This window comes from Rhea pennata, chromosome 1, assembly GCF_028389875.1.
Source record: "Rhea pennata isolate bPtePen1 chromosome 1, bPtePen1.pri, whole genome shotgun sequence".
Taxonomy (NCBI): Eukaryota; Metazoa; Chordata; class Aves; order Rheiformes; family Rheidae; genus Rhea; species Rhea pennata.
The window spans coordinates 76151143-76168239 of record NC_084663.1 but is presented as its reverse complement, the minus strand read 5'-3'; the positions used below and the strand labels follow the sequence as shown (position 1 = coordinate 76168239).

Genomic DNA, 17097 nt, shown 5'->3' with positions numbered 1-17097 from the left:
GTCAAGGCTTATTAAATGAATAGTGTCATTTTGACACCAGGAGTTATTGTACCATTTTTACCTGCAGTTCCACAGACACAAATCAAACCAGACTTAGAAATGGCTTAAAAGCTACATTAAACTCCAATATGAAAGACTAGAAACTGAATTTGTCATTTGGTGTTTTGTCTAAACAGCCAGTAAAACTTGGGAGGAAAAATTACCATTACCTCCTTCTTTTAGATACCAGCATCCAGCCGTCCTCAGACAACAGCAGCATGTTCTGGACTTATCCTTAACTGTGAACCAATAGAAAATAAGATAAGAAAGAATATCAAGCATTCCTGGAGAAGAATACTGAAAGAGTGCAAAGAGAAGGATGTCAGTAAGCAAGGAGAAATCCCAATGTCAGACTTCCTAGGTTTGTTACCATCTGAAAAACGTTTTATTCATTCTAAGATGCGCTTCATTTTCTCTCTGGTGTCCCAGCCATAGGAACGTCTGGCCCTGGCAAGTGGCATCTACTGCATGACTGCTCCATCCTGCTATAGCAGAGCAAGAATAGCTTAAAGTAGCCTTGGGTGCAAAACATTCTTACTCGGAATTAGCTATTCCTTGGAAAAGGAGAGTACCACCTTGCCTGTTGGTACTCATGACATATATACAGGATGGCTGATCACCTCCCAAAACACTAGTCCTTTGTGGGACTGGAGAAATGTAAATAAAAATATTTACCAGACTTTTTCCTCGTGCTTTGTATGTGCTTATGGTGAAATCCTGGTTGCACTAGTCTTGGTGGCTGAGGGCCTGCTAATTTTGAAAGACCATGGATTTTAGCCTTGTAACGTCTGAGCTATGCTGCTGTTCTGTTGTGTTCTCTTCTAGAGGGATGATCTTCTGTGCCTTCATATAGGACATTTGCACATGTAATAAGACTGTATGCACCTGAATAATCAAATGTAAAACCCTAGGTGAGGGAACACGTTGTTAGCGTATCAGAACTTTTATCACAGTTAATATCAAGAAGTACTGGTGCATTTAAAATAACATGTTATCAATCAGCTAAAACCTTGTTCAGTGTGAATTGCCATGTCTATAAGCATACGCATATACATGTAGCTCTTCACAGCGCAAGACATGCATAACATGTTTATGCAGCAGTCACTGCCTGCCAACATAGCTCCACTAAAAGTTGTCCATGGAATACAATTTTGGGCTATTTTTAAGAGTGACAAAATGAATACATTTTTTGCATTTCTGTGTTATTTCAGATGTAGCAGAGAAGTTCAAGTTGAATTTAAGTGAAGAGGAAGTTAAACAAATTACAAAAAAATATGATTTCAAGAACGATGGAAAATTTGCGTACTGTGACTTCCTTCAGAGCTGCATCTTGTTTTTAAAGCCCCGGGAAACCTCCTTGCTACAAAGGATGATTATACAGAAGCCGCAAATACCAGTATGTATAAAGCTTTTAAAAATTAAAATTATATATTTTTTCCAATTTTTGCTGCAGTGACAGAATATTTCATGGCCTGAATCTATAGTCAATTTATGCAGGGACTTTCCAACATTTTCCTGTTTAATTCTGTGATATTAGTTGCCTAATACTCATTTGGTATCTCCTTCAGTTAGAGGATTTAACTCCTTGGGATCATGCTCTGCATATCCAGGTTATATGATAAATTTGCTAAAACCTGCATAGCGTTTAGAAATAGAAAACATGGGAGCTGAAGTTTGAAGACTCTTTGAGCTAAATAAAATCATCTAGAAATAAAAATTGCAGTAGATGTCTCTTGGGACAGCCCCAGCTGGAGATACTGTCAGTGTGCTATGCCTCCACTCCACATGAGCACTGTAGGAAGAATTCAGAGGAAACTTGCACTTGCAGTGTTGTTAATGGTCTCTAAAAAGAATCTAATAGCTATGATTAGTCAGCACACATTATGCCCTTACAGCTCTCCCCGTCATACATATCCTCTCCACAAGCTGCAATGAAAAGACAAGGGAATCCCAGCAAGACAGCTACACATGGCCTGTTCCCCCTTGACCATGGTACCAGTCTAGGGCAGAAAAGATCAGAAGAAACACAGAACAAGTGTTTCCAGTCAAGTTATGAAGTAGGAACACTGCCAGATTCCAAATCTGCTCATTCAGCAAGCTTGCTACATTTTTAGCCTGTTTCTGACTGTGCCTAATTAGCTTAGATATGGTTAGTAGCAGCATTTTATGGAGAAATTACATTACTGAACTGTTTTCATCTGTGGAACTGTGGAACAGATTGCTACCAAGGTAGGAAGAGAGTATCATTAGGAAATATCAAGTATTCACTGCCAGTAGAGAGAGTAAGGTAAAACTATTAAGTTTTGCATCAAAGAATTTCATTATCTTACATAAGGTTTCCTTTATACACAAATGTGATGCTGTAAAATTCCATCCCAGTATTCTGGAGTGGATAACACAGTAATTTTTAAGCCCCTATGCTGTTGTCTCAAATCATTTTTATTTATTCTATTCAGAAAACATAATGAGGAGTTCAGTCCAAGTTCTGAGCATCTTTATATAATGTAATATTCAAAGTGAAATTTCCTCGTAGATTGCTCAACCCATTCCACCTAATAAGTATACAGATATACATCAAAAGGTATAATAAAAAAAAAAAAAACCTTTTTCTTGTGGCAGCCACAACTACTTCTCTTTCCCAAAAGCCTGAGAGAATCAGCGGTCTAGGGCTTCATGGAGGCACCCTGGCACTGAGCTATGAAAACAACCTGAATTCTTACAGTCACTGTAAAATGCTCTTTCTCTCCCTTCAGACCACAGGGGTACTCAGTATTCTGAGTGGCAGACTGTATTATTCTTGTATCCACTCCTTCCTCAGCTACTTATTCTGAAGGAGGAACACACCAAGAGCAGAGAAAGACACTGCAGCTTGTGCCTAGGCCTCTCACGAAACATATAGGTGCAGCATGGCATCTATGTCCAGGTAGCAGATGAGTAAAATCAACCGTACATTTCCTTCACACTGAGACATTTGTAAAGGTGCTAGTGGCATGTGCAACTGGCACAAATGGGGTGCTATTGACTTAACCCAATTACTATAATAATACCAGGAGAGTGTGGAGGGAGAATGAGATGAAGCTGTAGAAAGAGGGCGGCACAGGAGATCTAGACACTGTCAGTGAATTCAGGCTTGCTGACTTTTCCCAAGTCACTTAATCATAACGCAAATATTATGGGTTTGTACAAGTGGATTGAATTTTGCCATAATGAATAGTTTCACACTTCATGTGTTCAAGGTTCAACAATGTAACAAGTTTAGTGAGGCTAACACAAAAGAGACAACATTTCCCAATAAAAATTAACTCTTGTTCCAGCTGTTGAACTGTACAAATATTAAAAAATTGGTCACAAGGTATTCTATGTGCTAGGAAAAACATGGAGTGGTGTTTTATTTTTCTTAAGTACTCTACTGCTCCAACAGTTGGCTTATGTATTCAGTCACTTTTTAGCAAGAATTTCACTCTGAAAAATGAACACCACAGAGAACTGAGAGTGACTGAAAGAGGGTGTTGAAACAGGGACAGGTATAATACATGTGAAAACACTGAGATCTTAGAAATAACACTGACCTCAGAATCAGATTCAAATAATAAAAATTTAGGACTTTGAAAGTGATTAAGTATATCATCTACACTTCCCAAGAATATGAAAATGTTACAGGTTAAAATAATCTCATGTAAACAGTATCTTGCAATAATTTGTAAACAAGTATTCAAGCAGCCTAACACAGGTTTATTCAGTATTTCATTCTAACACCTTCTCATTCTGCATTATAGTCATGCACGGTTGTGTTCATGATATTAGTAAATGCTAGTGTTTCTCATCCAACTTTGTCAGCTGAGTCCTGGACCACAAACCACATCATTCTTCAGTGCAATGTTGAGAATTCAGCCCCAGATCCTGCACTGCTGGAGGCCAATGAGGCGAACTTTTAAATCTTACGATGAAAGTCGAACTGGATTGTTAAGTATTCCAGATTTTAGACAAGTAAGTTGCATTTAGCAATTAACAGTCAGACAATTACTGTAGTCTAATCTAAGCTTCCTAACTGAAAGTTTTCTGAAAAATGGTACTGAACCTGAGTGTATAAAGTCATCCTGGCTTTTGCCTGCGATTTTAGCTCTGAGCATTACTCATGGTAATCTGTCTCCACATATGTATACACCTCCTTGAGCACTGTGGTCTTGGTAGGGTCCTACAATAGCAGCTTAGATACAAATGAGAAAATCTCTCCCTATACAGAGTTTAAATACGCAGCTGGAAATAGAGTGTTGACTGCATAGAATGAATCCCTTGGCAGGTCTCCTTTCAGTCACTGCTACAGCTTCAGGATCCCGTGACCCAGTGTGACCCCTGTGAATTGGTGTGTTCCCTTCTAAATGTAGAGCAAACTCAAGTACTCATCATTTGAGAGTCTCTGTCTCTGGTTTCTCTTTCTGCTTTTCTGTGTGTATCGTATTATTGTATTAGGCAGGACAATATCTTCTGCAAGTATTTTAACATTCGCATCTCCTCAAACAGCAAAAATGCACCTGTAATCCTTGAATTGGAAATTGCTTCTTCATCTAGATCCATAAGGAGTTTGATTTTTGTTTAGCCTCAGCTTTATTGATTTCAAAGTCTTTGACATTGCTTTAACTAGAAATAATAATCTCAATCTGTTGTAGATTTTAAATCTTTGCAATTCCGTTGCCAAAAAAAAAAAAAAAAAAAAAAAGATCATATGGGGCCCTAAACCCGTGTGATGCTGTATCCATTAGGACACCACTTGGTATCACTGCTGCTTTAGAGAATGACCAACCAGTGGACAGGATGCTCAGTCCCAGTAAGCAAATGCTGAACTGCAGTATGCAGAATTAAAAGGTGTAATTGGAAGCTCCCCTGCCTCTGGAGTGAGGGAAGCCAGCTTGTTGCCTGGCATAATTTAGAACCAGTCTAAGACCTGTGAGATTGTACCTGTCACAGAATTTCTTTTTGTAATTCTTTACTTGTTTATGTTTAGTGGGAACAAGATATACTCTGGCCCTACTACATAGCCGAACTCTTTATACCTGCCTGCCCCTTTATGAAGGCTGAGCAGCAAGATGTATCAAGGTAGTTATGTCATATATATTTATGCCTGAGGTTCTATGTCTATCACTGCAGCTTTCTGAGTGCTTAGGTACTGCCTCATCAGACCAGAGGAGGAATGAAGATCAGGCCCACTGCATTTTCTTTTAAATTGCCATGTTTATCTAGGACATATGATGATTACTATTTCCAGTTAAAGCAATGTCAATGGCTTTGAAATCAAGCTTCCTACAACAATTTAAGCAAAACACGTACACAGAAAACCCGGTCAACCAAATAACCTCCACATGGATCTAGATCAAGACGCACTCCCTGATTCCAGAATACTACAAAGATTTTTTTTGCTGTTTGATAAGATAGCAAAGGATTTGTAGAGGATATGGATTCCTTTATCTCCTAGGTAACTTAATGTACTGAAATAGCAGCGCTCTCCTACCTTCAGTAACAACAGCATCATGACTGTATTATCCGCAAGGGGTCCCTAAGGCAGTTTCAGATGCTGAGTTAAGAGGGAAAAGGGGAAACTAATCTGAGTTTGCTAGAAAACCAATGACAAAATGGCACAGCACTCAAGGACACATAGTCAATGGTTGATGGTAGCTTTCAGGACTTAAGTTCCCAAGTGCCTATAAAACCAGACTTAATCTTCAGAAATTAACACATTACCTTTCATGTCAGAGAATTGGTGGCTGCAAATTGCACTGGGTGGATTTTTTGAAAGATGCAGATATGTAACTTGGCTTTTAACATCTGCTGAACCAGATGCTCCCTGGTCAAGTTGAGTTCTCAGGGGAGAGTTCAGAAAGAGTGCTTGTAGGCCGAGCATTTGTCTCTGGAGAACTAAAAGCCCAGAGGGCCTCATGAGCATTATTGCATACATACAGGTTTGCACAGTTTGAGGGACTGGATTATTCCCTCTTTTTCTCTGGATGCAGAGAATTCAGATCATTCAAGGAGGGTAGAAAGGAAGATTATTTTACCTCTTGGTATACCAAGTCAATATTAGCATTGGAAAACTAAGAGAGAATAGGGAGGATTTGATTTTCAAATATTCCAAGAAACCTAAGACTGAGTAGAGCAGAATCACCAAGCTATTTTGTAAAGAAATTTTAGTGAGATAAATTGATTTTTTTTTCCTTTTTACTAGTCCAAAGCATTGGAATATATTTTATTGTTTCTGTCTTTTGCAGGTTCTTCGTGAGTACTGCATTAACTTAACTGAAGAAGAGTTATTTAACATCTTGGAATATTATGATAAAACTCTGTCTTCAAAAATATCCTATAATGATTTTCTCCGGGCATTTTTACAGTAGGATTTGGTCAAATGCAGGAAGCTGTAGATAAAGTAGATAAAGAGAGTGTCTGATTTATAATTTTGAATTTCAAACTAATAAATTAATTGAGTATGGCTTTTTTGTATCTATTCATTAGAAACCTCAAAATACTTTACAATTCTGACAGAGTGGTCCTGTGTTGTGGATTAAATCTACATAGTGAGGGAATTAATTTTGCATAATCCATTTATCAAAAAAGAAAAAGACAGCAATTAACGATGTCAAAATAATGCTTCCTAAGACATCCAAAAGCAATGCATTTACGAAATTTCTTTTTAAAATTTTTTTGCATTTTATTAATGACACACTCTAACTTCAGTAAAGAGGTTTATAAGGCATACTATTCAATTTCCTCAATTGTAATTTTCCAAATGTATTACTTTTAGTTTATTATCCTTCGTTATTCAAAAAAATCATCCTGTCCACAATCTATCTTTTTCTTCTACTTGATCATGCAGTGCCATATTTGTATTGCCAATGACATTACATGTTAACATGGAATGACCTTTGAAACTTGAGCAGATGCCAATTGTGCATGGACATGGCACCTTTTTCTGTTAAAGCTATTCTACACCCTTCAGTGCAGTTGAAAAAATAAACTACTTTACTAAACAGCTTTGGCTTCTTAACTGCAGAGGTATATTCCCAGTGCTAGCTTTGAAGTTTGTTTTTTAAGGATAATACGTATTTTATTATGTAATAAGCAGTAAATTGCAAGTAAACCCTCTGCTGAGTTTCCCCCATTCAAAAAAGTTATGTTTGAGTATCTTGTGAGATATTTTGATCTTGACAAGGAAATTAAAAGATAATTGTTTTGACTGTTGAACTGTTGTGATAATGAAAGGATATATGATCATTAGTGCCTGCTTCCTGGGATTATATCAGCACTTAAACACTTACCTTTGCTGAAGATTTGTTAGACAAATATATCACTTTCTAGTTCTAGTTCTAAGGCTGGAAACTGGTCACTTCTCATGGAAGGAGAAAGGCCTCTACTCCTCCTGAAGACTTACACTTCCAGTTGAAGAACTGGTTTAGTGCCCTTGAGGATGAGGAGGAGCTGGACTTGGCTTCAAGGGAAGCAACTGGGCCAACAGAGCCTGTGTCTTGTGGGAACACTTGGGAAAAAGTGAGTGATTGTTGTGGGTGACTCCATGCTGCGGGGAATGAAGGCACCTATCTGCTGGCTTGACCTCTTGTCTATAGAGGTTTGCTGCCTGCCAGGGGCTCATATATGAGATGTCATTGAAAGACTGCCAAGGCTTGTCTGCACGTCAAGCTACCACCCTGTACTGCTCTTTCACATGAGTGCTAATGATACCAAAGGCAAATTGGAAATGATCAAGCAGGATTTCAGAGCTCTGGGGATGGTGGTCAAGGGCCTGGGAGCGCAGGTGATCTCCTCCTCAATCCTGCCAATGAGGTGGAAGGATAGGAGAAGGAGTAGATGGATTTTCCAAGTTAACAACTGGCTGCACCGCTGGTGTTGGCAATAGGGTTTTGGTTTCTGCAGTCATGGGACCCTGTCTGAAGATCAGTAACTGATGGGGAGAGATGATATCCACCTTACTAAGCAAGGCACACATGTCTCTGCCAACAACAGATTGGCCAGCCTGGTAAAGAGGGCTTTAAACTAGGAAGGATGTGGGGAAGGAAAGAGTTATAGAGAGAGGGTAGTCAGCAAACACAGCTCAAGTCAGGAGGCCTCCAGTGGGTCCATGCAGCTGGGGAAGTGCATATGAGACATGGCTATGGGGGATCCCCTTGTACCCCACCTGGGAAACCTGTATGCACAACTACCTCTATGAAAAGCCTGTACACCAATGCATGCATCATGGGGAATAAACAGAAAGAATTAGAGATCTGTGTGCAGTCGCAGGGCCATGATCTCATTGCTGTTACAGAGACATCTGGGATAGCTCGCATGACTGGAATGCTGTTGTGGATGGCTATGTGCTTTTTATGAAAGACTGGCCAGGAGGGCGAGGTGGTGGAGTTGCTCTTTATGTGAGAGAGCAACTGGAATGCATCGAGCTCTGCCTAGAGGTGGTTGAAGAGTGAGTTGAGAGCTTATGGGTGAAGATTAAAGGGCAGGCCAACATGGGTGACACTGTTGTGGGTGCCTACTACAGGCCACCTAGAAGAAAGGAAAAGGAAGTCCATGAGGCCTTCTATGGACAGCTGGATGTAGCCTCATGATCGCAGGCCTTGGTTCTCATAGGGACTTCAGCCACCCTGTTATCTGCTGGAAGGACAAAACAGCAAGGAACAAAAACAGTCCAGGAGGCTCCTACAGAGTATCTATGATAGTTTTTTGATATAGGTGGTTGAGGAACCAACAAGGAGGGTGTACTGCTGGACCTTGTCCTAACCAACAAAGAAGGGCTGGTTGGAGATGTAAAGGTTGGGGGCAGCCTTGGCTGCAGAGACCATGAGATGGTGGAGTTCAGCATCCTGTGTGGAGAAAGCAAACCAATAAGTAGGATTGCACTCCTGGACTGGATTTCAGGAGAGCAGACTTTGGGTTCTTTAGAGACCTATTTGGACAAATATAGGCCCTACAAGGAAGTGGGGGGGGGTGTAAGAGAGCTGGCTAGCATTCAAGCATCACTTCCTCCAAGCTCAAGGACAGTGCATCCCTGTGAGTAAGAAGTCCAGCAAAGGGAGCAGGAGACCTGCACAGATGAACAAAGAGCTCTTGGCAAAACTCAGAAGAAGAAAGTACACAGAATGTGGAAGAGGGGAGAGGCCATATGGGAAGAATATAAGAATGTCATCAGAATATGCAGGGATGCAACAAGGAAGGCTAAGGCCCACTTGCAATTAAATCTGGCAAGGGATGTCAAGGACAACAAAAAGGGCTTCTTCAAATACATCAGTAGTAAGAGAAAGACTGGGGAAAATGCGGGCCCACTACTGAATGGGGCAGGGGCCCTGGTGACAAAGGATACAGAGAAGGCAGAGTTACTGAATGCTTTCTTTGCTTCAGTCTTCACTGCTAAGGGCAGCCCTCATGAATCCCAGAGCCTGGATGTAAAGGAGAAAGTCTGGAGAAGGGAAGACTTTCCTTTGGTTGAGGAGGATAGGATTAGAGACCTTCTGGGCAAGCTTGATATCCACAAATCCATGGGCCCAGATGGGATGCATCCATGGGTACTGAGGGAGCTGGTGGATGTTGTTGCCAGGCCACTCTCCATCATCTTTGAAAAGTCATGGAGAACTGGAGAGGTGCCTGAGGACTAGAACAAAGCCAATGTCACTCCAATCTTCAAGAAGGGCAAGAAGGAGGACCCAGGCAACTACAGGCTGGTCAGTCTCACTTTCATCCCCAGAAGGGTGATGGAACAGCTCATTCTCGATGAAATCTCCAAGCATGTGCAGGAAAAGAAGGTGATCAGGAGCAATCAGCAAGGATTCACCAAGGGGAAATCCTGCTTAACCAACCTGACAGTCTTCTAGGATGAAACAACTGGCTGCGTAGATGAGGGGAGAGCAGTGGACGTTGTGTAGCTTGACTTCAGCAAGGCTTTTGACACTGCCTCCCATAACATCCTCCTAGAGAAGCTCGGGAAGTGTGGGTTAGACGAGTAGACAGTGAGGTGGCTTGAGAACTGGCTGAAAGGCAGAGCTCAGAGGGTTGTCATCAGTGGCATCAGTGGGAGTCCAGTTGGAGGCCTGTGGCTAGTGGCGTCCCCCGGGGCTCAGTACTGGGTCCCATCCTGTTCAACTTCTTCATTAACGACCTGGATGAGGGGACAGAGTGCCTCCTCAGCAAGTTTGCCAATGATCCCAAGCTGGGAGGAGTGGCTGATAACACCAGAGGGCTGTGCTGCCATTCAGAGAGACCTGGACAGGCTGGAGAGCTGGGCAGAGAGGAACCTCATCAGGTTCAACAAGGGCAAGTGCAAAGTCCTGCATCTCGGGAGGAGTAACTCCACACACCAGTACAGGCTGGGGGCTGACCTTCTGGAGAGCAGCTCTGCCGAGAAGGACCTGGGAGTCCTTGTGGACAAGTGGACTATGAGCCAGCAATGTGCCCTTGTGGCCAGGAAGGCCAATGGTATCCTGGGGTGCATTAGGAAGAGTGTTGCCAGCAGGTGGAGGGAGGTGATCCTGCCCCTCTACTCAGCCCTGGGGAGGCCTCATTTCGAGTACTGTGTCCAGTTCTGGTCTCCCCAGTACAAGAGAGATATGGAGCTACTGGAGAGAGTCCAGCGTAGGGCTACAAAGATGATCAGAGGGCTGGAGCATCTGTCCTATGAGGAAAGACTGTGAGAGCTGGGCCTCTTTAGTTTAAAATAGTCTGAGAGGGGATCTTATCAATGTGTATAAGTATCTAAAGGGAGGGTGTCAAGGGGATGGGGCCAGACTCATTTCAGTGGTGCCATGCCACAGGACAGGAGGCAACAGGCACAAACCAAAACACAGGAAGTTCCGCCGGAATGTGAGCAGGAATTTCTTTCCTTTGAGAGTGACAGAGCCCTGGATCAGGTTGCCCAGAGAGGTTGTGGAGTCTCCTTCTCTGGAGATCTTCAAAACCCACCTAGATGCAACCCTGTCTAACATGTTCCAGGTGACCCTGCTTGAGCAAGACGGTTTGGACTAGATGATCTCCAGAGGTCCCTTCCAACCTCAAGCATTCTATGATTCTTGAATTCATTTTCATTGGTACAGTCGAAAGTCCTGTCATCATCACCTGTCTGTATTTTGTTTCTCTAATAGGTTTTAGGACTCATGTAATTTTCATAGACTTCATAGAATGATAAGGTTGGAAGGGACCTCTGGAGATCATCGAGTCCAACCCTCAAGCGAGTGGCCCATACGGGGATTGAACTCACAACCTTGGCGTTAGCAGCACCACGCTCTAAACAACTGAGCTAAACCTGCCCCCCAAAACGTATACGTTAGTCTAAAACAAATGCATCTGGTAGTAAAAAATCCTTGGCCAGATTTCTTTTCCAAAATTGTTGGCTACTGTAAATCTCTGAAATTGGTGCTTACATATTTGATCAACACAGGAAATTGTAACTACATTATTTAAGGATGCTTTCCTGTATTAAACCAATACGCAGAAATTCCATGTTTCATTAATAGAATGGTGTATTTCAAAAATACGTACATGTTAGCACATGAGTAAAGGGCTGGGCTTGATTTGGTTGCCTGAATGAAGGGGACTGTGTTCGAATGAAGTAGATATTCTCACCTGCCTCTCTAACTGCCTCTCCTGTAGGTCCTCAGTTAACATCAGGCAGCCCCACGGGGAGGTTTCCAGTGTCCTAGGGCATCTCAAGCTGCACTAGGTAAATATGTTTCAGCAACTGAATTGAGCCCAAGAGGGGTTCGGGTTAGGCCCATTTAAGATCTCGATAGTGTGATTTTGTTTGTTTGTTTGTTTTTATTCTCAAAACTGTTGTGAAGCCTCAAACGTCTCTCTTAATGAGAACTTCTTTCCTTCCCCGTCCCCTTTCTATTTTGGCAGAAGTGTGCCCATCCAGTGCAACATGCCTGAATTAACCTCTGTTGTTATTCCATACAGTTTACATTCTGAACTAATAATTCATATTCATTAAAGAATTAATTGCTATTATTTGGAATACCTAACATATAACACAACTATCACAATAGTTATTTTTAAAATAGTGGATGTTACTGTTCTGATCTAACTGAGAATGAAAAATAAACTATCTAAATGATTTATTTTTTTTTTTAACTCCTACAGCACCTGTTTGATAATAGGTCCAATTTTAGATTGAATATAATAAGACTTCCATCGCAGCACGGCTTTACGGTATGTAGTGCAGTTACTGTGTTTCGTGAAAGGATCCAGGAGTTGTGTCCCTTGTTCCACAGTTTTCAAGATATCTGTTGTCTCCAGGAGAAGTGACACTGGAAGGGGGGTGTTTCTGGATTTCTTGACACATCATGCCGGAAGATTTTTCATTAGTTCAACTGGCAGGAGTATGAAATCCAACAACTCCAAAGGGATTAAAGAACAATTTTTTCACTGTGCAAACAAATCAAATCATGCTGGGTTTTTTTAGTGTGTTCTTAAAGGCAGGGATGGCGCATGCCAACTGTTTATCCAGCCTCAAAAACAAACTGAATTTCATCCGCCAGCATTTTGAAATAACCTAGGTAATTTTTCGTATTAAAATAGCCAACTGCTAGATGCATAAACTTCGTGATAGAAGAGAGGGGTCTTCTGTAACCGTGCTCCCTAAAGAAGAGAGATCCCTCTTGTTTTCACTCAAAGGTAGATAACGTCAGTAGAATCGAGCATTACCCCGTGATACCCATCTCCTGCTGCTCTGTGTAAGCACCGGGGCAGTTCTGAATACAAAAACGTCACCGCAAAGCGAGAAACTTCATTTCCGAGCAGATGACACCGCTCCCGCGCCTCCTGCCGAAGGCTCTCTCCTTTCTGTCGCCGCAGGGGCAGCGCAAGGGCTCAGCCCTGGACCCGCGGGGCCGTGGGGCGAGAGGCGCTGCAGGCACGTGGGCTAGGCCGGCTGCAGCGCTACTCGATTCCTCACCCTACAGAGCCGAGGTAGGGGCTGAAGGTCGTCTGCAGGTACAGCCCTGAGCCTTAAACTCATTAGCAGGTTCTCTCACTTCCCTCCCCAGACAATCCTAAAACGTGCACTATTTTCCTTACACACGCACATGCACGCGCTTGAGCGTAAAGTCCTAGTTACGAGCAAGCCCTCACACTCGACCTGGCAATAAGCATCAAGCACTGGATTGGGCTAATCAAGCTTAATGCTGTTAAGCTCCTGTGGAGCATCAAGTGAGGTAAAACAGACTCCCTAGTCAGGGGAGATGTCCTGCTTCAGCAGCCTCCTCGGGAAAGCCTAGGCACTGCAAGGTGAGAACCCGTAGGAATTAACTCGGCTGTTCGCAGGGCAGCTTTTTCTCTGTGAGAGCATTTCCAGGCCCTAATACCCAGCCTCAGCACTTCCCTACCGCTCTGACCCAAAGCTGGCTCCCTGACCGTCTTTATGCCTCTCCTGAAACAGAGACACTCTTCCTTCAGCAGTACTTTGGTGTCATTACGGGTTTTCATTTTCTTAGTTCTGGAATACAGCAAGCTGATGAAGGGAAACTGAAGTGACTAACAAAATCCTGCTGCTGTACAGGACTCTTGTATTACAGCAAAACCAGCCATCCACCCGCCAGACGGCTGTCATTGCCCCACCAGCGTGTCCTTGTGCTCATTGCTAAGTCCCTCAATAGGACAGTTGCATGCCCACCTCCACGCAGCGTGTAACGGCGCGGCGCTGGAAGCCAGAGGTGTCCTGCTAGCCGCTTCCACTAGACATTTACGTACTCCGACTGTTCTGAAAGCCCTCGTACAGACAAAGAGCTCCTCAAAGAAACCCTCGAGGGCTGAGGGCGGCCTCCGGGGCAGAGAGGAGCCCTCAGACCAGCCAGCCTGCCTGGCAGGAGAGGCTCTCCGCAAACGCCAGCTGGCACAACCCTACCGGAGTCCATATGGCTTAAAAGCTTGCACCAGCCAAGCACCTGAGGGTTTCCAGAGAATTAAAATACAATATAGATATCCTTCACTACATAGAAAGTGAATTTTGTATATAATTAGACTACAAAGAGGAGATAATATCTTTCCCTTAATTCTCTTCCTCCCCCACCTTCCCTCTCAGGTTTTTCCACACTTCAAAGCTCCTGTAGCTACCGACTTGCACTGGAAACATGTGCTGCTCATTAGCACATCTTCAAGCCCACCTGAGCTGCTTGGTTTCTTTAAACCCCCTGCCCCGAGGCTAGCCTGCTGCTATTGCCGAGCAGCAGTGTTTAATTTGGAGGCGGGCTGCTCTGCTGCCTAGGCAGGAGGCTGATTCAGGAGCGCGCTTTCTGAGCACAGCAGAAATGCAAGGCAGGAAAGCTCTTTGCTAGAAGCATGAGAAAGTAGGGAGTAGGGAAAGTAGGAAATTAATCAGCAAAGGCAAAGAAGAGGTGCACAGTCTGAGGCTGCTATTTCTATTCTAGGGCTTGGCACAACGCATCCAAGACCAGAAACAAACCTCTCAGCGCTCAAAGGGTGAAGAGAAGGAAGGGCAGAGGGAGGCCTGAAGCTGGTCAGATTCACAGGATCTGTGCTGGCTATCTTCTGCGTACAGATGTGTCATAAACCCCACAAGACCAGAACTATTTAGAAGAAAACTCCTTGTTCAGAACACAGGCATTTCGTTTGTTTGATTAAGGTATTACTGTGCGACGTACATATATTTATGTGCAATTACTGTTTTCATCCAGATGATACAGAGCAGGTCATGAACAGTAAGGGATGCTCCAAACATGGCAAGATGAAAATCAAATTTAAAAATCTGTTTTTTTTTTAAAAAAAGAAAACTTCTCTTTTTGAAATTTTCTCTACTAAAGGCTGTCGTGCAATGGAAAAGGCATTATTATGCCATGAAAAGAGGCACAAAAAGAATTTTGTATTATAACAATACTTAAAATATGCAAATAAGATATCTTCACAAGGTCCCAAAATTATGCTTGGCATGAATTCTCAGCAACAATACAAATATCATCATCTTCAAATAAGCAGGTATAACATGCTGCTCAAATAGCTGTAAAAACAACCTCATCACAGCTTTGGGAGCATCCAGTTTTCATCTTTGATGTAGATAGATTTTTTTAATAGGAAAGGAAGAAAGTTGTCCTGAACATCAACTGTGTTGAAATAAGCCTTAGTGGAACAACTGTGTATTTAACACGGAAAGGAGACCTGCTGGTGCTGTGTGTATTCAGCATCAGTGTTATTATAAAAAGCTAGGTCTGCTATTGCTGAATAACGGGGTACGCAGCTGACGGTTCAGCTAGGCGGTGGGAGCTACCTGCGTGGAGGGGCTTCTAGGTTGCTTGTTTAGGGGGGGATTTAAGACACCCCAGGGCAGAGCAACCTCTACAACAGTTTATGAGTTACCAGCGTGTGAGGACCCTGTGGGGGCTCAGGTGCAGCCGGGCTGAGCACCGCAGCACGGCCTCCTCCTGCCGCCTGCCCCAGCGTGGGGCACTCTTGCACAATGGGAGAAGTCAAAAAGCTCCAAAGAACTCAAGCTACATTTATTATAGTTAGCTTCAGATTTATCCCAGCGCTCTCCGAGCACATGTACCTTTCCTTTCCATCAGCCTCGCTTTCTAGGAGCAGTGAGAGAAGAACAGGATTCTGGAAAGAGAAAAACTTTTACAAAAGTTAAGTGATAGGCACAGAGGGACCCATGTATCTTGGGTTTACAAACCAAGCTGGCCAGTCCCTTGCAGATTTCTGCTTGTAAAGCCATGTTTATAACCAGATCAACCAAATTACTTCCAGCTTTGGCTTCATACCTAGCAACAGCATTTTGGGGACTTAGTGCTGCAGATCCCTATTACATTGCAAGGTAAACGTGCTCTCCCATCTGAACAGCTGCTGAAACCATTGCAATGGCAGATAGAAATTAATAAATGGAAATGCTATTTCTAAATGGGAACTGAATGGCTTGTTCAGGTTTACAGCTGCAGTACTTGAGTTGGGCATCTGCGGGCACTTCTCTGGTTTCAGATCTGTACGTAATGGGTGTAAGGTGAGCGCAGCTTTATGTGTCTGAAAACAGTGAAATGCTGTTGTAACATTCCTATTTCAGAAATGTTTATGGTAATACGTTAAAAGAAAGAAAGGAAAAATGCCTTTACGCTCTTTTTCACTGGCTGAGAAGTGAATACCAACAGCATTTCCTATGATAAATGGTAACCCTGCTCCTTTTGCCTCCCTGAGGAGGAGTTGCGGTAACATACACTGAGGACAGAAGCCATTTTTTGCAACCGTGTTTGCCAACTTCTTCCTTCAAATGACTCCTCCTAGCTTACATTACACCCAACGTAAATTTGAGTTGATATGAAAAAAGACTAGTAATTTTATGCTGTTTACCACCAGCTGGTTGCTAGTCCCCCCCCCCTTTTTTTTTCTACCACGAACTAGCATTTCCAGCATTGTCTTTTCTGTGCCCCACGGCTGCTGGTGGCTCCCCCAATCCTATTTAGATGTTGCCCCGTCAGCCCTAAGGCTGATTCTGGCAGGAGTTTCATTATCAGCCCCACAGCCATGGGATTATCCACGGGCTGCAGTCTGGTGCGTGAGAGTCTTGCTTTAGCTGGTGTCAGTCTTTATCACTGCCCGTAGACTGGCTGAGCTTATAAAAAATGAAGAACGAAAACCAGTATAAGGCAGAACGTTCATTGTGCTGCAGATATCCTTTCACGTCTGCTTTCAATGTCAGTGCGTTTATAGAGCTTAATTCTGATTTCGTTCAATCAACAATGTACTGTGACTACCCTGGCTTCAGTGGATTTATTCCAGCACATCTGAGATGAGAATCAGACCTGCGTACCTTATTTCCTTTTCTGCTGCAATCAGTTTTTCAAAAAAAAAAAAAAAAAGTCGCAGCTATTTCTGCTCAGTCTAGAGCAAGTGTGGAAGTGGAGCCTTGCCTGAGGAACAATGCATCTTTCTCTATACTCTGTGCAGAATTCCCATCTTGTGCATTAGAATAGATGTTGAAACAGTTCTAATTAACATTTTTAATTTGCATTTTAATTGCCTGCCAGGGTGTGAAATGACATGGCTGGGTAAAGGAACGTTTCTTCTTAGTTG

General features: G+C 42.9%; 1 protein-coding gene across 1 annotated transcript in view; it reads left to right on the top strand.

Moving 5' to 3' along the window:
- EFCAB6 (EF-hand calcium binding domain 6) overlaps nt 1–6422 on the top strand; it is a 107024-nt gene extending 100602 nt beyond the window's left edge. The window contains exons 26-29 of the mRNA XM_062568906.1: nt 223–400; nt 1251–1435; nt 3877–4026; nt 6300–6422. Coding sequence (XP_062424890.1) covers nt 223–400; nt 1251–1435; nt 3877–4026; nt 6300–6422 — 636 coding nt within the window. The remainder of the gene's footprint in view (nt 1–222; nt 401–1250; nt 1436–3876; nt 4027–6299) is intronic.
- Nucleotides 6423–17097: the final 10675 nt, after the last annotated feature.